This window comes from Mirounga leonina, unplaced genomic scaffold, assembly GCF_011800145.1.
Source record: "Mirounga leonina isolate KUSES-001 unplaced genomic scaffold, KU_Mleo_1.0 Mir_224, whole genome shotgun sequence".
NCBI classification, from domain to species: Eukaryota; Metazoa; Chordata; class Mammalia; order Carnivora; family Phocidae; genus Mirounga; species Mirounga leonina.
The window spans coordinates 13,219,903-13,242,633 of NW_023270615.1; the positions used below are offsets into that span (position 1 = coordinate 13,219,903).

The window sequence follows — 22,731 nt, forward strand, 5'->3', positions numbered from 1 at the left end:
CTTCTGATTGACATCAGAGAAATGTATTAACTGAATTTCAAGTGTGCTGCATAATGGGCTGAAAAATGAATATTGTGATTCATTTAGTTCCACTCATTTTGCCTTTCTTCCATTTGAATTTACATATTTCTGCATGTGTTCTACCCAGTGGCAAGAGCCCTCATAAAAAAGTATCAAAATAAATTTAACATAGAACCAGACTTTTAAATCATATTCTTTTTTTTTTTTTTTAAAGATTTTATTTATTTATTTTTTAGCGAGTGAGCGAGAGAGAAACAGCATGAGAGGGGAGAGGGTCAGAGAGAGAAGCAGGCTCCCCGCCGAGCAGGGAGCCTGACGTGGGACTCGATCCCAGGACCCTGGGATCATGACCTGAGCCAAAGGCAGACGCTTAACCATCTGAGCCACCCAGGCGCCCCATATTCTTACCAAATATTAAATCAATATTTTAAATCACATTAACTCTATAGGTTTTTGGTGTCATTAGTCAGGTATACACACTTAAAAATCAGGTAGATTTTCACTGGACTCTACCTCTGAAATTAATAATACACTATATGTTAATTAATTGAATTTAAATAAATTGAAATTTTAAAAAAGTCACATGGATTTTCATCTTTATCTCGTCTTTTCCTTCCTTTCAATCATTTCATTTCTGGTTCTTATATATATAAAAGTGAACAGGTGTCTACTTTTGCTTTTAAACAGCATGTTCAGGGGCACCTGGGTGGCTCAGTCAGTTTAGCATCCTACTCTTGATTTCAGCTCAGGGCATGATCTCAGGCTCGTGAGACTGAGCCCCATATCGGGCTCTGCACTCAGCTGTGGGGGGGGAGAGTCTGCTGGAGATTCTCTCTCTCCCTCTCCCTCCCCGCTCGTGTTTGCACTCTCTCTCTCAAAAAATGAAACAAATAAAACAAAAAACATGTTCAGGGCATATTTGTTGAATAATTTACATGTAATGTAACATACTCACATTAAGTGTGCAGTTTAATGTGTTTTAATAAATATATATACCCATGTAACGAAACTAGCACCACACTCAAGATATGGAAAATATTCACCTCCCCCAAAATTGCCTTCATGCCTGTTTACAGTCAATCCTGACCCCGCTTCACCCCCTCACCGCTGATGTGCTGTCACTACTGATTAGTTTTGCCTATTTTAAAACTTCACATGAATAGATTAACATGCTTTTTTGTGTCTGGCTTCTTTTACTCGGCATAATATTTTTGAGACTAGTCCATACTGTGCTGTGGAAAAATAGTTCATTCATTTACATTGCTCAATAGTATTTCACTGTTTAGATAGACTACAATTTGTCTTTTCATCTGTTGAGGGACATTTGGGTTGCTTCCAGGTTTCTGTGTACAAATCTCTTTGTAAACACATATTTTCATTTCCCTTAGGTAAACACCAAGGAGTGAAACTGCTGGGTCCTAGGGGCAGTACATGTGTAATTTTAAGAGAAATCGCCCGATGGTTTTTGAAAGTTCTTGTGTCATTTTCCATTCCTGCACACAGTGGGTCCCACTGACTTTATTGTCAGGCTTTGGAATTTTAGCTATTGGTACGTGCATAGTGGTATCTCATCATTTTAACTTTGGAGTATGTTTATAATGCACGTAATGTGTTAATATGGTCGTACATACGAAGTTCTCAAAATAAATCACTATGCATCTGTTGACAGGAGAGCTGAGAATGTATGCCAGTCATGAGACACCAACAGAACTTTGCAGACACATTATACAGAGCAATGACCAGGCTCCTGCCTTGAGTACCGGTCACTTCAACCCCGAAGCAGTTGCTTTTTTTAAATAACACGGGAGAGGTGTTGAGGTTTTCAATGTTCTACTGTGAAAACGAGTTTAGGGAGGAGAGACAACCCTTTCCTGCTTTCCGTTCTAAGTTTGGCACCTGTTAGCAGAGGCTGCTTGTCTGCTGGGGCAGAGGAGAGACCGTGGTTTTGCTCTGGTCTTGCCTCCCCTGTGGTGCTCACTTTGGTTTCACTCCTGACTGAAGTTCATTTGCACAGAGGGTAACCCTAAAGAAAAACAAGTTTCCCTTCCAGCACTGCCCCAGGGGGTGGCTCGGTCCCAACAGTTTCTTGGGCACTTTACTTGCCATTCACACTCAAGTTGAGGGACACTCATCTGTCATTTCACGGCTTGCTGACAGAAAAACATCAGTGCAAATACCAAGGAACCTCAGCAGTCAGCCCGTCTCCAGCAGGTCCGATGCCCCATAATACGCGCAGTGTGACAGTTTAATCAGAGAATCGTGCGGTCCTATTGCTTCTGCCTGGGAGGAGCAGACTTTCTTCTTTTCAAGAAAGCTCTCTTCAGCTAGCTATTAGGTTGTTGAATGGGGGACTCACAAAAGAAACGTTGGCTCCTTGTGGTCTTTCAGATCATTAAAAAGTTACCCAGGTGGCCAAACCAGTTATCATTTCCTCAGCTACAGTAGATGAAAAGAGCAAGACTGGACAGCAATCTGAGGCTACACGACGGCCAACCCGTCAGCCCAGAACAGAGGAGGATTCATCAGTCCTGCGAAAAATAGGGAGTCACAGTGATTACTTGGTATTGTGCGGGGAAGCCAACCTGTTGATCTGACTGCATATTTTGCTCTTCAGACGTTGGCCTGGCCTCCAAGAGTGTCACACAGCCAACAGGGATCATGGTTTTGTTTGTTTGTTTGTTTGTTTTCCTCTCTTGTGGCACGTCCCACAGGGTGAAACTCTCTGAGCTGCCTGGAACTGGCTGGAAAAAGCACAGTTGGGGTTGGGGGGCGGGAGGGGGAGGGTGTGAGCGAGAAGCGAATTCAGTGCTAGGGCTGAAGGGAGTTCTAAGACATCAAAACCTTTTTAGGAATGATAAGTAATCAACCATCGGAATGCTTTTTAGTTTCACTCCCCGGGAGGGCTCAAATGATGCCTTTCTTATTTGGACGAATTTAAATTACAGTCTGTCCCACCTTCCCTGCTCAGCTTGCCAAGAAAATGTGCGGCCTAATCACAACTCCCCGAAAACGTGTAGCGGCCATGCAGAAAAATGCTTTAGGTGGACAAGCATGCTGCTTCTCTCCTCTAACATCAGGAATCAAACGGAGCCTCACACAGGGGCCGACAACAGCGGCACAGAACGGGGTCTGCTTCGGGGTAAAGGGAGGAACGAGGAGGCAAGGGGCCGTGAGTTAAGACCTTGGCTTAAAGAAAGTATATTTCTGACACTGCAAGGTGAGCTCAGGAGTTGTTTGAATTGCGGTTTAAATATCGAGATGACCGAAGTGCCGGTGTGAGCAGTGAGCCTAACCTTCCACGGCCGAGGAAGGACAGCTGTGGATTTAGGCAAACATCTTCTCCAGCCCCTCCTCTGTAAATTGAGGAAACTGGACATCAATTTCAAAAGTTCTTTTTGGCCTCCAGACCATTACTCAAATAAAAGTTGATCCAGAAGCCCAATAAGTGAAACAGATGAAACTGGTGTTGCTCTCCTAAGCACCAGAGAAATGCAGATCAAAACCACAGTGAGAGATGACCTCACACCTGTTAGAAGGGCTATTTCCAAAAAACAGCAAAAAGACAAGTGCTGGTGAGGCTATTTCTCCACAGAGAAACTGGAACCCTTACACACTGTTGGTGGGAATGTGGACGACGCAGCTACTATGGGAAACTGTGTAGTTCCCACACAACATTAAAATAGAATTACCATATGATCTATTAACCTCACTTCTGAGTATGTATCCGAAAGATGTTAAATTGGCCTTTTGAAGAGATATTTGCACCCTCACTGCAGCTTTATTCACAAAAGCCAAGATGTGGAAATAATCCAAATGTCCACCAACACATGAATGAAGAAAATATGGTCTATACACATACAATGGAATATCATTTGGCCTTAAAAAAAAAGAAGGAAATCCTGCCGTTGGCAACAACTAATAGGGATGAATCTTGAGGGCATTATGCTAAATGAAATAAGCCAATCACAGAAAGACAAACAATGCATGATGCCATTTATATGAAGTATCTAAAATAGTCCAACTTATAGAAGCTGAGAATAGAATTGTGGTTGCCAGGGGCCAGGAAAGGGGGAAATGAAGAATTGTTCTTTAACGGATGTAAAGTTTGTGCTATGCAGGACTCAGCTGGAAGAGCATATGACTCTTGATCTTGGGGTCGTGGGTTCAAGCTCCACATTGGGTGTGTAGATTAGTTAAATAAACTTAAAAAAAATAAAGTTTGTGTTATGAAAAATGAGTACATTCTAGAAACATATCACCTATAATTAGCAATGTGGTATTGTATATTTTAAAATGTTAAAAGAGTACATCTCATGTTAAGTGTTCATATAAAAAAAAACCCCACAAACACAAGCATGCAAATAAAAACAGAACACAGGGAAATATTTAGAGGTGATGGACATGCTTAGTACCTTGACTACAGTGATGGACATATGTATATGTCCAAACTTTTCAAGATGTATACATTAATTATGTTGCAATTTTAAAATATCAGTTATACCTCAAGGTGCCTGGGTGGCTCAGTCATTAAGCGTCTGCCTTCGGCTCAGGTCATGATCTCGGGGTCCAGGGATCGAGCCCCGCATCGGGCTCCCTGCTCTGCGGGAAGCCTGCTTCTCCCTCTCCCACTCCCCCTGCTTGTGTTCCCTCTCTCGCTATGTCTCTATCTGTCAAATAAATAAATAAAATCTTTTAAAAAACTAAATAAGTAAGTATCAGTTATACCTCAATCAATCAAAAAAAAGGGGAGGTGAGGTGTAAAGGAAGCTAAAATGCTAACTTGAAAATATATCTGTACTCCCCTGTTCACAGCAGCATTGTTTACAATAGCCAAGACATGGAAACAATCTAAGTGTCCATCAATGGATGAGTGGATAAAGGAGTTGTGGTACACACACACACACACACACACACACACACTGGAACATTATACAGCCACAAAAATGAGGGAATCCTACCATTTGTGACGACATGAAAGGACCTTGAAAGGATTATGCTAAGTGAAATAAGTCAGACAGAGAAAGACAAATACTGTATGATCTTACTTATGTGTGGAATCCTAAAGAAATAAAGACAACACAACCACAACTAAAAATCCCACCAAACTCACAGAAAAAAGAGATCAGATTTGTGGTTACCAGTGGTGGAGGTGGGGAGACGGGGAAATGGAGGAAAGAGGTCACAGGGTACACATGTCCACTTAGAAGTAAGTACTGGAGATGTAATACAGACCGTGCAGACTACGGCTAACGCCGTTGTACGATGCAGAAGAGTTAAGAGACCAGATCCTAAGAAAAATTTCTTCTTTTCTTTTTATTGTATCTGTATGAGTTGACAGATGTTAACTAAACCCACTGTGGTCACCATTTCACAAAATTCGTAAGTGAAACTACCATGCTGCATACCTGAAACTTACAGTGACGAATGTTAGTTATTTCTCAATACAACTGGGAAAATAAGGAAATTGAGGTTAAACATAAAAGCAAACTGTTTAAAAGTAAAAAAAAAAAAGAAATTGAAGTCAATCCAGTTGTTTTTAACCAAGTCTTAGTGATGTGCACACTACATTTAGTATCAGGCTTCCAGCCTTTCTGGCTATTTACTAAAGTGGATGTAATAAAATGTATCCACCATAAAAGGGGGTGTTGCTGCCGCTGCAGGGAGCTTGGGGCAGGCAGACTCCGGCTGCTATGCCTGCTCCCTTACTTCCCCAACTCAGGCACTGTGGGGGCGGTTACATCTCTGATGTTATATAATCCCAGCAATCCTCACAGTGTGGGCTCCTGACTAAGCAGCAGCATCAACAGAACGTGAAGAAATGCAAATTCTTGGACCACATCCCTGTACCTGCTGGCTCAGAAACTCTGCGGGTAGAGCCCAGCAATCCGTGTCACAGAAATCCTGCAGGGATCCTGATGCATCCTCGTCTGGAACCACCGTGCTATTTATTCCCTGATGCCAAAGTAGTTGTGTTCCCTCTCAATAGTCACCAAACCTGAGGCCGTCTGAGAATTTAGTAGATTTGGGTCAGCAAGCACAGTTTCTACTGCGGAAAGGATTTAGAAACAGCTATGAATTTCTCCTGAGACCCAGATGTTACCGAGCTGTTTAACACACTGCTCTGGCCAGTCTGCAGAAGCTCTGAGAAGGGCTGGGCACAATGCACAGCCCCTGCATCTTGTAATTGCCTGGGTTTTAAAAAGGAGTCATAAAAGGAAACTTCAAAATGCGATTTAAACACACACTTTTTAAAAAATGTGCCCTGCCCGGCCCCACAACTCCCATTGTTGCCTGGTGGTCCCCCTCCCATGATCTCTGTTGGGTTGATTTGTACAGAGACATGGATGAAATGAGGCCCTATAATAGTATTGATAATCGCCATGGCGACAAGGATAACAAAAGCTAGAGAATGTCAGGCACTGTGCTAATTTCTATATTGATTTTCTCAGGTGATCCTCATAAATATCTTCACAAGGGACTATTACTATCTACAAATTTATAGATGAAGAAAATGAGGTAGGGAAAGGTCAGGTAACTTAATATGGTAGGCCGAATGATGTGCCCCCCCCCCCAAAAAAAAGTATACACCCTACTCCCTGAAAACTTTTGAGTACGTGACCTTACGCGGCAAAGGGGCCTCGCAGATGTGACTCAATTAGGGATCTTGGGATGGGGTGAGTATACTGGATGGTCTTCATGGGCTCAATATAAACATAAGGATCTTTTCATGAGGGAGGTAGAAGGGAGAGAAGATGATGATGGTGAAAACCAAAGTCACGAGGCAAGTAATGTGGGCAGCCTCTAAACCCTGGCAAAGGCAAAAGATAGATTCCCCCCTAGAGCCTCCTGAAAAGGACAGTCCTGTGACACCTTGATTTTAGCCCCACAAGATCCACTTTGTATTTCTGACCTTCAGAACCGTAAGGTAGTAAATTTGTACTGTTTAAAGCCATTAAGTTTGTGTTAATTTTTTATAGCAGCAATAAGAAACTAATACTTGCCAAGGTCACATGGACACTTGTCAAGATCCCATGGCCATTACGCTGTGGATCAAGGACACAACCCCACACTGTCTGACTCCAGAATCATCAATTCTAATCCTGGCAAAGGTGTTTCGGCCTACCTTAAAAGGAATGGAATGCTGACAGAGACAAGGAGGCATAGATGTTTTCTCCCATATGCCTTCTTGCCTTGTCAATCACCAATCCAGCTATAAGAAGGGTTCTTTTTAAGACAAGTATCATATGATCTCACTGATATGAGGAATTCTTAATCTCAGGAAACAAACTGAGGGTTGCTGGAGTGGTGGGGGGTGGGAGGGATGGGGTGGCTGGGTGATGGACATTGGGGAGGGGATGTGCTATGGTGAGCACTGTGAATTGTGCAAGACTGATGAATCACAGGCCTGTACCTCTGAAACAAATAATACATTATATGTTTAAAAAAAAAAAAAAAGAAGGTAGCAGGAGGGGAAGAATGAAGGGGGGGAAATCGGAGGGGGAGACGAACCATGAGAGACGATGGACTCTGGAAAACAAACTGAGGGTTCTAGAGGGGAGGGGGGTGGAAGGATGGGTTAGCCTGGTGATGGGTATTAAAGAGGGCACGTTCTGCATGGAGCACTGGGTGTTATACGCAAACAATGAATCATGGAACACTACATCGAAAACTAATGATGTAATGTATGGTGACTAACATAATAAAATAAAATAAAAAAGAAGGGTTCTTATTTCCTGGGTAGGGTCTTGTGGCAAATGGGCTGGCATTCCACATGGACTTTTTTTTCCCCTTAGGATTTATTTATTTATTTGAGAGAGAGAGAGAGTGTGTGCACTGCATGCACAAGCCAGGGGAGGGGCAGAGGGGAAGGGAGAGAGGAAGAGAAGCAGACTCCACACTGAGCATGGAGCAGGATGCAGTGCTGGATCCCATGACCCTGAGATCAAGACCTGAGCTGTACTCAAGAATTGGATGCTCAACTGACTGAGCCACCCAGGCACCCCAAACATGGACTTCTCCAAACTGCAACTCTGCTAAGGTAGTTAATCAATGGAGGAAGGTTTCCTTCTTACATGGTAGACCTGTCTGCCTGCTGAAGTGCTTCAAAATCAGTTCCTCATGAAGGAAAAGATGGTTTTTCTCTTGGCTCCTAGAAGAACTAGCTACAGGGTAGGGGCTGCAGCTTCTAGTCAACACATGAACCTCACCTTTAAGGGAACCACGAGCCCCCTGCTTACCTGGACTGGAGAAGGAGGTAGCAGGAAGGGCTCGTGTCTCACAAGCGGTGTCCCATCTTCATGACCTACCTTCTCCAAGGTTCTTTGTTATCTGTAATATGGGGATGATATTATCTGCCCCAAGCCCCTCACAGATTCTTCCTGAAGAACTACGTGTTTATGGATGTAGAAATGCATCCTAAATTCTAAATGTTCAGCTGTGCAAAATGCTTATTAGTATTATTTCCTTCAGAGATTCCTTACTGCCACTTCTTAACCTTATTGTCAGTGCAAAAAGAAAAAGTGTTGATGGGCTGGATAGAACTTCATGACTCAGGCATTTGGTGTCCGGAGAATGAGAAGAAAGAAGTACGCTGCAGGAGACACTAAAAATACTGGAGGGAAAAAAGCCAGCTCAAAGAGTTGAAATCAGGATAAACTCAGAAAACTTCAAAGTGTATGTTCTTCCTAGTGTTCAAGATTAAACATTAGAAGCACTTTTCAATAACTGGCCTTCGAAGCATTTTGTGAGGGGATTATCCACCCACTTAAGATGAGGAGTAGCCTAAGAACCTAAGGGTTTCCAAAAAGGTCATTGTTGGCAGTGAGGTGAAGCGTGAAAGGACAGCAATTCATTTCTTTCGCCCTTTAGGATTCCATTCAAATCCCATCTCTTCTCTGACAGCCTCCCTGACCCGCCCGGCAGCGGGGAACTGGTCCTGGCCCTGGCGTTTCTCATCGCTGCCACTCACAGGCATGCACGGGCACGCAAGGTCTTGTGTCGCGAATTCCACTTGTTTGAAACCCAAATGGATTGTCAGCTACTTGAGGGGACAGACCATGTCCTACGTGTACTCTGTGAAGGCACATCACGTCCGGTGGTGCAGTCTGTTTCTAGAAAGTCTTTGTCGTACCTAAAGCACACGTGACCAATTGCCCTGTGGCCTAAGTAGTGTCATCTCACTTGATCCACCACTCCCTGGAGTTCCTGTTCCATCTTTATCTCCATTCTCCTCTAGCTTCCTGTCTGTAGCCCCAAGTCAGGATCCTGAATCTTGATCTTGTAGCACCTGCTGGGGCACAGGTTACCCATCCTTGCTTTGGGACCACGGGACTCGTCTCCCCAGCTGCTGGAAGGTTGGCAACGGTGGCTCTCAGCTGGGTCTGGTCTTACCAAATGCCCTCGGCCCAGAGAGCCACCTGAGCCAAAGCCACAGCCCTTCCTGAAGGAGTGTACATAAAAAAGCCCTTTGCCTTTCCATCCCACACCTTTTTTATGTACACTCCTTCCAGCCCGATGGGTAGTGTCAGCGTGGGGACTCCTGTGCAATTAGATGTGCACCTTATTGTGACCATGCTGCAGCTTAACACCTCCTCTGCCCAGTACTATCCTGCCTCCTTGGTTTCCCTACACATCAGGCTCCCAAGAGCCCCCTGTGACAAAGTTCCTGCACGCAGCTCTCTGCAGCAGTCCGTTTCCTAGGGAACCCGTTCTATGACAGATCTCACACGTAAATAAGGGAATGAACAATGCCCACAGTACGAGGGACTGGGGAGAGCGCCTCACCTACCGCTGAGCCAGTCCGATCTGGCCAGGGCCCCCAATACCTGGCAGTGAACACAGCCATCGGCCCGGCCGCCACATGCCAACAGAGTGAAGTCTGGCCACTCGTGTCCTCTCCTCTCCATTTCTTCCCTCTGGGACTTTCTGCAGTGATGGACACGCTCCCTCTCTGCACTGTCCAGTTCCAGAGCCATTAGTCCCTGTGGCTGTGGAGCCCTTGGAATGCAACTAGTGTGACTAAGGAATTTAAGTTTTAAAAACTAATTTACATTGAAATATAAACAACCACAGGTGTGCCATGGCTTCCATTTTGAAGAGAGCAGCCCAGCCCTAGATCACAAACCCAGCAGGTCTAGAAGGGCAGTGTCACAATGGCTCTGATTCCACCTGCCTTTACGTCCACTGCCCCATCACCTAGAAATAGCTGGTCTGACTCCTTAAAAGTCATCCTCAGGAGGCATATGTAGGAATGATGTACCAGTAAAGTCTAATCATTAAGTGGCCCAATAATGATTATGGACATTGTTAAATCTCGGTGCCAGAGAGCTTTGTTGTAAGTTCGAGTTGTTTATAACACAAAAATCTATCCATGAATGCTTACCCTCATAGTCTTTTTTTTTTTTTTTAAGATTTTATTTATTTATTTGAGAGAGAGAATGAGATAGAGAGAGCATGAGAGGGGGGAGGGTCAGAGGGAGAAGCAGACTCCCTACTGAACAGGGAGCCCAATGCGGGACTCGATTCCGGGACTCCAGGATCATGACCCGAGCCGAAGGCAGTTGCTTAACCAACTGAGCCACCCAGGTGCCCACCCTCATAGTCTTTTATTCTCCTGGCCCCCCGAGGAATTAGATGGAGAGACATGACCTGTGTTTGTGTACAGTTTAAATGAAGGAATACCCCCTTCCCTGATCATATATGTGTATGCATTTGATTGATGCCTTTTTCTTTTTCATTTGGTCTGCAGGATCCCAGAGCTTCAGCTCTATGTTTCATATGTAAGACAGGAAAAAGAGAGCAAGACAGAGCTGCCCTTTTGAGGCAGACGGGCTGGAAACCCATGGGAGACCTTTAGTCCTTCCCTGTTCCGTGGAAAAGGATGATCTCTTATTACTGACCCAGAAATGTCAGATGGGGCCCAGGGTGAGAGCACATGGCTGTACCTGGGCAAGTTCATGACCATCCTGCAAAAAATGACTCCATGTACGTGCCCTCCAGACAAGGAGTCACTCACATCATCCTGTCGGCTAAGAGTCAGCCCTTACAAAATCAGTTTGAGCCACTGAAAACAACTGAAATTGAATTCACTGCAATTTGAAAATATTCTGTTTACTTAAAGCCCAGAAGCCTGGTATGAGAAGAAGTATCCAGGCACAGGCAATGGTAGTTAAATTTGTTCATTTTTCTTTCTTGTTGCAACTTTATCTTTTCCGAGCAATTTAATGAAGACTCCAGAGGAAAGAATTAAATGTCTGCTGGTTCAATTACCAAATAATGAAAAGGTCGAAAGGAGCACCATGCACTGTGTGCTGAGCTGCTATAAAAGCCTATTCTTAGAGGGAAAATCTTTTGTGGGCTGTTCACACTTGCATTTTGCCACCCACAAATTGTGCAGACGAGTGTCAGTGTAAGAAGCAGAAATCAAGAGCTGGTGTGGGTCACTCTGCACCAGGGTGAAAAGGCCTGGCCCACGGGAGCATCTCATGATGCCCATGGCAGCAGGTGGAGGCACGGCGGAGGCCAGAGTCTTCATCAGGAGGGACCGCGTTGGCATTAAATCCATCCTTTGAGAAGGTTCTAATCATACTTGGCCCTGAATGCACTATAACTAGCCTGTCCTTAGGGCCACATGCAGGGAAGGTCTCGAGGGCCAAAGAGACCTGCCGTCAAGGATTTCAAGGACTCTGTGCAGTCCCCACAGCATTTGAAAAGCCACCCCTGCCTCCAACCTGCCCCAAATATTCACAGAAAAGGAAGATTACGGAAACACAAAAATCCTCTACAGAAGCCAAAACCAAAGATAACCTAAAACCATGGCTTTTGGGATTCATTTGAATAATGGTTTTAAAGCTTTAAAAAAATCAAGTCTCGCTGGAAATGATATACAAGCAAAGAGGCAGCTCAGTATAGACTCTCCTCGCCTCAACACCCACAGTGATGGTCTCTCAGCTCATGCTGGGGCCTCTCCAAAACCTTTTGATCCGTAACATCGAAAGACTCAATGGACAAGTCATTTTCACCTTTAAATTAAGTTCTTCTTTGGTTACATAAGAGAATAGCGTCATTCCTAGGAAATATACACTGAAATGTGTAAGGACAAAAAGCTATGATGTATATCACTGGCCCAGAGATAAAAGTGTATGTGTGGGCACCTGGGTGGCTCAGTCGGTTCAAGTGACTGACTTGATTTTGGCTCAGGTCATGATCTCAGGGTCATGAGGTCAAGCCCCGCATGGGGCTCTGTGCTGGGTGCAGAGCCTGATTAAGATTCTGTCTCTCTCCCTCTCCCCCTGCCCCTCCACCCCCTACTTGTGCGTGCGCTCCCTCTTTAAAAAAAAAAAAAAAAAGTGCATGTGTACATCCATCTCTATCTCTTACCCACATAGATGTAAACATTTATACACACGTGTATACATATCCGTGTGGAGGGGATGAGAGAAAAGCAAGAGTCAATGATAAAGCACATGGGGTAAAATGGTGAACAACTGTTGAATCTAGGTAAACAGAATTTGGGTAGCCTTTGAAATATTCTTATTTTTACAACTTACCTTTAAGTTTGAAATTATTCCAAGTTTCAAATTGTATAAAAAGTTTTAAATAGTTTAAAAAGTTTTAAAATTTTAGGGGTGTGTGGGTGGCTCAGATGGTTAAGTGTCTGCATTCAGCTCAGGTCATGATCCCAGGGTCCTGGGATCGAGCCCCGCATCAGGTTCCCGGCTCAGCGGGGACCCTGCTTCTCCCCCTCCCTCTGCCTCTCCTCCTGCTCATGCTCTCTCTCTCTCTCTCTCTGTATCTCTGTGTCTTGAATGAATAAATTAAAAAAAAATCTTTAAAAAGTTTTAAAATTTTAAATTCTTTCTCTTTTCTTCTCCTGTGGATGAGCTTCTTGCTAGAGACCCTTATAATTATACAGCAGCCACACCCTGGGTAAAAGTGCCCACAAGGGCAGCCCCACTCTGTGAGAAGGACAACAATCCTGCTGATGAGGATTCTCTTGGGGAAACCAGTCACACAGACGGTTCTAGAATGGCTCCTCCCATGGTGTACTGATGATTACTGAGAGCTTATGCTGGGGTTGGAGACAGGATTATGGCTAGGAAATGCAAGGATGTCTCTAGCTAATTTCTTCCTGTTTTTCCTTAAAATACTATAACCATGGGCATTAGGTTTTCAAGGTTTTAAAAAGAACTGATACGTCTCGAATCATCTTAAAATACATGCAAAAAAAAACTGTATGAGAAAAAGAAGATCCCTGAATTATTTATGCCACTCTTTTTGTGGGGTGGTGTCTGATACAAGAGACAACAGGATCAATCTCTTATCAGAATAGAACCTCTCTGAAGATAGGTGTAGACCCTAATCAGTACTGTTACTCTTAAACAGAATTGTGGGATGCAATTGAATGTAAGTATGATTAAATGAGCAGCACCTGAGACAAAGTTCTATGCTTTCTATGCTCACCCCCTTATCCTTAGGTATGCATTTTAAGATCTATGAAAACCTAAGAGGAGGCACCTTTACCTATAGGGTTCTCTCCTCATAAGTTTATATTCTCTTCTCCTTTTTTAGAATTCCATACTTAAAGTCTACTAGGACCATAAAGAAAAAGTAAAGGGGAGGTATGAACTGTAAAAAGTTATTTTCCACACATAGAACCAAACAGGATTAATATCCAGAATATAGAAATCATTCCTACAAATGAATTAGAATTAGAAAAATAATTCAAAATAAAAATTGTCCAAAAAAAAAAAAATGAACAGGTATTCCATAGAAGAGAATGGCCAAAACACTCTGCAAAGATGCTCAAAGTCATTATTAAGTGGAAAATGCAAATTAAAACTGCAAACATCAAGTCATAAATACCAGATGGGCAAAAATTCCAAAGCCTGACAATATCAAGTGCTGACAGAATTGCAGAACAATGGCATTCTTGGTTACTACTGGAGAGAGTGAAAACCGGAAGAGCCACTTTGGAAAATAAGTGAGCATTATAGAGCAGAGTCGAAGGTAGGCCTGTCCTCTGACCCAACAATTCTACTGATGGGTATATGTTGAGGAACTCTAGCAAAGATGTAGTGGGGAGTGCTATGCAAGAATATTCCTAACAACACTTTTATAATGGAGGCCATCCAAAGTCTGCCAACAGAACAGTGAGCAAACAACTTGAGGCATTTCATACAAGGGAACACTCTCAAGCACTGAAGATAAAGAAACAACAGTTGTTTGCATCTACAAAATGATCATCGGGAACATAATGTGGGATGAAAAAAGCAAATTATAGAAGAATGCATACATTATGATTCTATTTATGGAAAGTTCATAAGGGATTCGTTTTTAGGGACAGAAATACATGTGGTAAAACTCTATAGAACAATGGAATGACAAACAAAAATTCAAGATAGTGGTTACCTCTGTTTAGAGCAGAAAGGAAAAGCAATCGGGACAAGATACATGGACCTTTAATGGAAATGCTAATGGCCTATTTCTGAAGAGAGGTACAGGGCCCACATTCATTGTATCATGATCCTTTACACTTACACATTTTACAAATATTCTTTTGCATGTATCTAATTTTCAGTAAAAACTTTTAAGAACTTGTGAAGTAGCAAATGACCAAAAATATTTTATCCAACGTTTATTGGAAGGGAAAAAGCATATAACAACATGCCAGCCATTAGGCTCTTGAACTCTTCCTTTCCAAACATGCCCCACTGGTCTACTTGTCTCTGGTCCCTCTTTGCTCACTCAATCCAAAGCCAACCATCACCCTGAGCTACTGGTTGTCCGGGGTTGGGAGAATATTATGCGAAGTTCATCAGAAGGAACGGCCAAGCTTCTCTCTCTGTCATCCTATCCCTCATTAAAACTCAGGCCTCCTCCAGCTGTGAATGACAGGCACATTACCCTGTTCATGCACGTGCACACATACATCCATTCTCTGCAGCTTGATTGTGTTATTATTATATCCAAGTATTACTGAAAGCGATTGTTACCTGACTCTTGACTTTGACTTATTCTCTAATATTTGTATACATTTCATAATGGTAATAGAGTGCTATATTAAAACAAAGCATCTCCCTATCCTCCAATCGGAGCCTGAAATCTGAAAAAGCTCCCTGAAACACAGACATCTATGTTCCAAATACAACCATGTAGCAATAGCTCCTTAAGCCCAAAGTAAAATTTAAAGTGAGTGGTACAGCTATTGTCCACACAGCACTTAAGAACAAAATAAATCTAGCTCCAGGGAAGTCTGACTCCTCACCTCGGTAGGTCATTAAAGATAAGAAGACATTCATCTCTCCCAGGCCCACGGGCCACCCAGTGGATGGGGATGAAGAAAGTTTTGCTCTATTTTCAGTATCATGAAATGTTTTAAAAACTTGTTTGCCTATCAATGCCTACAGTGAAGTCTGGCTTCTTGCAGCAGTAAAATCCCAACAGGAAAAAAAAATCAGACGGGTGAAAAAATTCTCCTAAATGACCTACCTGGAAAAGCCTATCAGCCAGACCCCTGACGTTGACCGAAGACCTACTTAGTAGCCGCTGCAAAAATACGACCACTTACCTCAGCATATTGTGCGACTGAACTGGCTTCAACAGCATACACTCTCCTAGCTCCAGCCTGCACAGCAAAAAATGACAGTATTCCTGATCCGCAACCAACATCTAGAACAACCTGGAGGAGAAAGCCAAGACAACAAAGAGGTGAGAACACACGCAGGTATGCCGGCCCCATGCCAACTTTGAGCCTTGCCATCAGACTTAAAGTACGAGCTTTGCTATTTATAAGTGGTCTTACCTTGGCCAACTCATGAATCTCTGTGAGACTCCTTTTTCTCAGATGTTTGATCGGCTTAATAATACCCACTTTTTAAGGTTTGCTACAGGGATTAATGAACATAAAATGTATACAAATCGCTTGGCACCTAATTGGTGTTTTTCAAATCACTGCTCTTATTATTATAGTTTCTTTGTAGCATGGATTGCTTTTGGGATGTTTAGGGCCAAGAAAAGTAAAGTGTCATTAATGGGCTTGCTTATCAAATCTGTTAGCATGAACAAAATGAAAACTGTCACCAGTTTTTATATGTTTTGTATGTTTTACATATATAATTTTATATAAATATATTTTTTATTTATTCAGAAATAACTGAAGATAAAGCCTTTAAAAATCCAAAAGTGAGACATGTGCTTGTTTTTTATCCAGGCCCCTCCACAAAGTTGGGGAGGTTTATAAATGGAAGGTAGGAGGGTATTAAGACAGTGGACACATGGAATCTACAGACACTTTTCTTCTTTTCTCTGTGTTCAGACCTGGGACTTAAATCAAGAAAGTCACCATTCACTTGTGCACTCACAAGCACAAGGGCCCAAGACTTGGGCCGACATGCTAAGAGCAAGCGGTGGATGGCATGTATTGGGTCCCCTCCCCAGACACTGCCGAAGCCAAGGCCCAAATCTCAATCTGATCACTGAAATTTCAGGCTACGGGGTTCCTGCCCCATCAATGACTTTGACTCTTAGCATCTTTCAGCACTAGCTTTGAGCGAGACATTTTGATTGGTTCCAAATGCTTACAGTAAACATTTGAGTAAATAGCATTATTTTGTCTACTTCAGAGATGACCAAATTGAAGTGCAGATTGACCAACCAGCCCAAGTTCACTTAGCAGCAGACAGGGGAGTTAGGACTTGACTCTGGGTATTTCTGCCTTCACCCAAGCTCATGTTCCATGAAACCATACACTGTTTACTTAAATTCATCTTTATAAATCTGACATTTTAATACAACGATCCCAATAGGCGATGTTTGACAAGGAAACAAAGTATTAGTTAGTATTACTTTTTGTAGGAAATTTAGAAAAGATTCTTTTTTTACTTGATAGCAGGAAAATTTTTCCAAAAAAAAAAAAAGGAAATATCAAGACGGTGTGTGTGTGCGTGTCTGTGGGTTTTAAGCGCAGCACCACGCTGTGCTGACGCAGATACCGTGCCGTTATTCTAAGAGAGCATGTTGTTGGTGACGGGTTCACAGCGCTCACTTACATTAATGCTAGAACTGCGGCTGGATTCCATACGGTTTCCTAGGGTTTGGGTAATTAGGAGCATTACCAATTTAAAATGTCACCCAGGCTCTGGAATTTGCTGTCAGGCTGTCTATACTTTTAGAAATACCAACATTCCCTTCCCCTCATCCTCCCTTGGAAATACATCTTCACATGGGTCCCGCTCCATTCCAAGAACACCTATGACCACGGTTTAGGGATGGAAGGCCATTAAGGTAGACGGTACAATCCACAGCCCCCCGCCCCCGAAAAAAGATACACCAGATCCAGAAGAACCTTTCTGGAGCCTTATTCAATAAAAATATAAAACTTTAGGGGTGCCCGGGTGGCTCAGTCGTTAAGCGTCTGCCTTCAGCTCAGGTCATGGTCTCAGGGTCCTGGGATCGAGCCCCGCATCGGGCTCCCTGCTCAGCGGGGAGTCTGCTTCTCCCTCTCCCACTCCCCTTGCTTGTGTTCCCTCTCTCGCTGTCTCTCTCTCTCTCTGTCAAATAAATAAAATAAAATCTTTAAAAATATATATATATATAAAACTTGAGATTCCCCGTTCAGTCCAAAATACGGATGCAAAATTAGGAAACCGTGGAAACCGCACCTGCTTGCTCTGGCGGCAGGTGCCCTAGAAATGAGTGAGTGGTGTTCTTTCCCTCTTTTACGAGGGCACTTAAAGCACATCTTAGAGCAGTGTTTTCCAGTTCCTGACCCTGCAGATTAAAACCACAGCAGTGTCTGCCACTAGGAGAGAGAGGGGAGAGGTGATGGGGAGAAAGGGAAAAAGGCCAGGGATGGGAGGGAGCCTGATGCATGTGGTTCAACCTCTGCCAAATCAGTCCATTTGGTGCAAGATGCTCTAACAGACCCAGACCATACCTAAGGAAGAGAAGAAAATTACAAACGAAGGCAATTGCCCAAATACCTTATTTCAATAGCTAATTTCAGGCCAAAATAACCTTATTCATTTGGTTATTTCAAAACAGAGCGTAGGCCTTGGAAAAACAGATAAGGTCATCTGCTTTCCACTGGTGCATTTAAAAAATTAATAAAGCGATTTTCAGTCTGGGGCTGATAGGAGATGGTGGGGAGTGAAAGGAACATTTTGCCTTGTCTGTGTAAGCCACGCAACATTGGAAAAAAAGCTTTGGTGGGCTTAGAATAAATTCTCTGGTGAAAAAAAAAAAGGCTGAAGCAAATATTTAGGCTCTAATGAAAATATACTATCCTTTCCAGCCGGGGTTTCCAAATCTGGGAGAAGAGAGGACGCTAACACAGATAGGGTTTCTAAAGGACGTTCTCCTGACGCTATTTGATCATCAAGCCTCCTTGGGATGGGAAGTACATAGTTTATCCCCGTTTTATTGATAAGGTAACTGAGGCTTGGAGACATCGCTTCCAGCTCAAGGTAACATGGCCGGTAAGTAGCAGGGCCAGACAGTGCTTGGCCTCCACACCACTGTGGCCTTCTTCTGTGTATCAAAAGATGAAAGGGTGTACCGTGTAGAGATGACAATCTGATCACATCACACCCTAAGCAGACACCACCAACGGTGCTACACAGCTAAGGGGAAGGTCCCCGTCTCCTTGGAGTGTTGTCCTTGGGCCTCAGAAATCCAGCCCTGAGTGACTTTCCTGGCCTCTTTTTCTGTAATTCTCCTCTTGTCCTCCCCACCCCTCCCAGGCTCAGCAAGTGCATGCCCTTCCCTGATTCTAGGCTCACTCGTGTGCCATCCTCTGCCACAGAGGCAGCTGACAGCCCCCCAGAGGTTCATGCTCTCTCAGAGTCCACAGCTCTGTGTGGCCATAGGACCACTTCGGCCCAATGGAGTGTGAGGGGAATAATCAGGGTCCCTTCTGGGAGAGGGTGGCCGAAGGTACACTGTGCCTTCCCCACGCTCTCTGCTCCTTATGGAGCGGCACTGGAAACCAGCTCCTGGAGCTAAAAGGAGCCCAAACCCCTGGGTCACCCCTTTGGGAAAAGCCACTCAGAACACACTGGGCATGGCAGGAGAAAGAAAGATTTCATTACGTTAAACCACTGAGATTTAGACAGTTTGCTTTAGCAGTTGGCTTACAGCTGGGTGAAATCCCTCATCTCATTTTTCTACCTGGGGAAGTGAAGACCAAGCCCAGAGATCACATCTTTGGGATGCTTTCTCTCACCTCCCCACACAGTCAGTCTAGGCTGGGCTCTGTGTGCCTGGTACATAGCTCTCCAGGAGAGCTTATTACAGGATACTGCAAGTACTTCTTTATGTGTTTGCCTTCCCTGCTGAGCCCATGAGCTCCCCAGAGACAAAAATCACATCATTTATCTCTCAGCCCCTAGTACAACAGGAAAACAAAAACCATTAATAAATATTTGTTAACTAAATGACTGAACGCAATGACTTAATAGGGCAGTCTCCTCATTCCAACATTGTCTTGAACTATCTCTGGAAAAGGCTTATGACTTTTTCCAGCCATTTGAACTCTGGGAGTGTCCTTGCATGCAAAGCTAGCAACCAAAGAGGCTAAGCCCAGGATGCCCTTGCCTTATTAAAGACTTATATCCTGAACTGTTCCCCCCAACCTTACCTTCTGCTTCCTGGCCTATTTCTTATTTCTTGGCCTCCAAGCCACCTCACAGACCTGACATTTATACTGTTTCTCTTCATGATCTCTGTTCTTCCTCCTTGACTTTGATCCCAACGTGTCCCCTGGGTCACTCTTGTGACCATCTGAGGCAGGCTTCTTGGAAGGTTCCACGTTCCTTTCTGCCCCAGGGCCTTAGTATATGCTGCTCCCTTTGTGTGGGGTGCTCCCCGCTGCACACTCTATGATACCAGTCTATGGCAAATTTTTTTTTTACCTACTCAGTGCTAATTGTGCTGGATCTTTTCTATTTGCATCTCTAGATCTGTGCTCCACTCTCCTCCACTTGCTCTTTGTCAGGAGGCTAACCTATGTGGACTGCACCAATGGCTTCCTTGCCATTGGACTCCAGGTGGGAGCAGTCAAGAGAAAGGACAACAGGAAGTCAAAGTGAGGACAGTGAGGTCAGATGACTTATTCTCCTGGTTTCCTCCTTCCTGGGTCTCCATGGATTGGATGTCCCCGCTACCCAAAGCCACAGTTCCTACTGTGCTAGTGCCAGGCTGCTTCGCTTCCCTATGCTGGCTCCCTTAACTGTGCCCATATCTTGGTGTGCAGTCCCATTATTTAACTCTCCTAAAGCACTGTGTCGGCTGTGTCATCTCTCTCCGGCAGAGTCCTTGGCTGATACACCAACTCATCCTTCAGATTCCAAATGGCTCTCCATGACAGAAGACATCCCTACTCTTTGCTCCCCTCCCAAGCGAAGTAAAGTCCTCCTGTTGTATGCTTTCTTATCATCACCTCCTCATGCCCTTCCTTTATAACACTCATCACAGTTATAGTTTTCTATCCAATGAGTGATTATTTGATTAATGTCTGCTCCCCTGGACTGTGAGGTTGATTAAGGGAGAGACTTCCATCTGCTTCTCACCCACCACTGAATCCCTGATAATTGCACAGGGTCTGGCACATAGTAGAGACACTCACTAAATCTCTGTTGAACAAACTAAATACATAAAAATGTGTCTCACCGGGGCGCCTGGGTGGCTCAGTTGGTTAAGCGACTGCCTTCGGCTCAGGTCATGATCCTGGAGTCCCAGGATCGAGTCCCGCATCGGGCTCCCTGCTCAGCGGGGAGTCTGCTTCTCCCTCTGACCCTCCCCCCTCTCATGTGCTCTCTCTCTCTCTCTCATTCTCTCTGTCTCAAATAAATAAATAAAATCTTTAAAAAAAAAATGTGTCTCACCACCACAAATTGGGAACCAATCCATTACCCAGAAAATACTACCTCCTGAAAAAGCACCTTCTACCAGCATAACACATCCTCTCCAATCTAGCGATCCTAAGCATCCTTCAAAGGATGACACTTTTTATATTGCCAGATTATCATTACACTATGATCCAGCTGGCTCTTGTATACAATGCTCCTCTGGAGACAGAATACATCCTCAGCCGCCCCTGGATACACAGGCCGTAACCGAAGACACGGCTAATTTGGGGCTTATATGGGGAGCATAAGAAAATGGTGTGAAATCCTGCCAGAACGAATAGGGAAAAGTCAACAATTGGTCCATGTAATGGTGGCCAAAAATTCTGAGAATTTATTTGTAAATAAAGTAAGTTTGAAAAATATTAAAAAGATAGGGTCATCCTTTTGCTTATACAGATGACTTTAATTACATGCTTTAGTGGTTTTCCTGGGCAAAGAAATCCTGCAAAATGTTTGGACAGGGCTAAAAAAGCTCCAAGTGGGTTCAAAGCTCTTTATCTGGATTTACTAGATTAAAACTAATGAGGAATATCTGGGTCTTTATGGAAGTGTGAAATATAATTATTCTTGAAAAATGGAGTAAAAATAAAGTAAATATGTACCATTTGTTTTATACTTATTATGTTGTTAGGCCTGTGTAGGCATCACCTTATTTACTTGCAAGGACAACTCTATAATCAGAGCACTACTATTTTCTCCATGTTGTAAAGAGGCTGAGAATCTGATGAAGTTCAAGCTGTGTACTTAATAAATGGCAGAGATGAAATAAAAAAAAACCAACATACCTAATTCAAACCCTGCTTTCTTAACCACTCCCTTCATCTTCCAGCTATGTTATTCCTTGTACTGCTCAGGCTACAGTAATATTGGCCACATGTAGCCTTCTTTTTGCCCCTGGATTTTTGTAATTGCCTTCCAAGAGTGAGGTCCCGATCATCCCACAATCCATTCCTTGAGTTATGCCAGTTATTATTTATTATTTACGCATTCTTTCTTTCTTTGCTTGAGCATATCAATTGCTGATCTGAATTACAATCCCCCAATTGCAATTTTCCTTTGCCCTGTATGCCTAAATTCTGTGCCCAACCCACCTGTCCACTTCCATGGCCAGCAGTGCTTCTTCCGGCCATCCTCTTATTAAAACTGCAGACACCCCCACCAAACCCCCCACAGTGATACACGCCCCACGCTCTTGCAGCACTGTGCACACTACCACCATTACCTGCCATGGACTGTCTTCCTCCATGGACTGCACCTGACTCTGCCACTGTCCCAACTCTTGACTGACAGATGGACTAAAAACCTTCTAGGTGGTAACAGAATGAAGGAACTGCACGGCCTTTTGTGGTCAGAGGAGAAAAATTCCCAAATAATCTCAAGGCCTGCAGAAGACATCCCTTAAGAAGACTTAAATCTTGTACAGATAATTAGCGCTTTCATTACGGCCTAAGAATCCTGCCGTGATAGCTCCTCAGAAGACAGGATTCTACATCTGCTGTGCAGTGAAACTTGGTTTCAACCAAAGAGCTGTCTGTATTTAAATAATGCATAATTAGTGCTTAGGAAACCTTGCTTCATCCTGCCTGGTCTTCTGGAAGAGGATAGATAAACCCATCACCAATCTTTTAACCACCTTTCCCCCAGTTCTCCCATGATTATGGAAAACACAGAGTATGTTGATCACTCTTAGTTTATCTTCTGATGATTAACCCCCTTCATATGCTGCCAATGGTCTTGGATGAGTGCACCTAGCTCTAAAGCTTTAGACACTCCATTGGACATCTATTAAATGCCTCATGTTACC

The 22,731-nt window shown here is 43.6% G+C and overlaps 1 protein-coding gene across 1 annotated transcript in view; it reads right to left on the reverse strand.

The window, feature by feature from the left end:
- The window catches only part of LOC118026222 (histone-arginine methyltransferase CARM1-like), a 182,563-nt gene that overhangs the window by 65,720 nt on the left and 94,112 nt on the right, over window positions 1-22,731 (reverse strand). Inside the window, exon 5 of the mRNA XM_035028970.1 lies at window positions 15,590-15,700. Within this exon, the coding sequence (XP_034884861.1) occupies window positions 15,590-15,700 (111 nt within the window). The remainder of the gene's footprint in view (window positions 1-15,589; window positions 15,701-22,731) is intronic.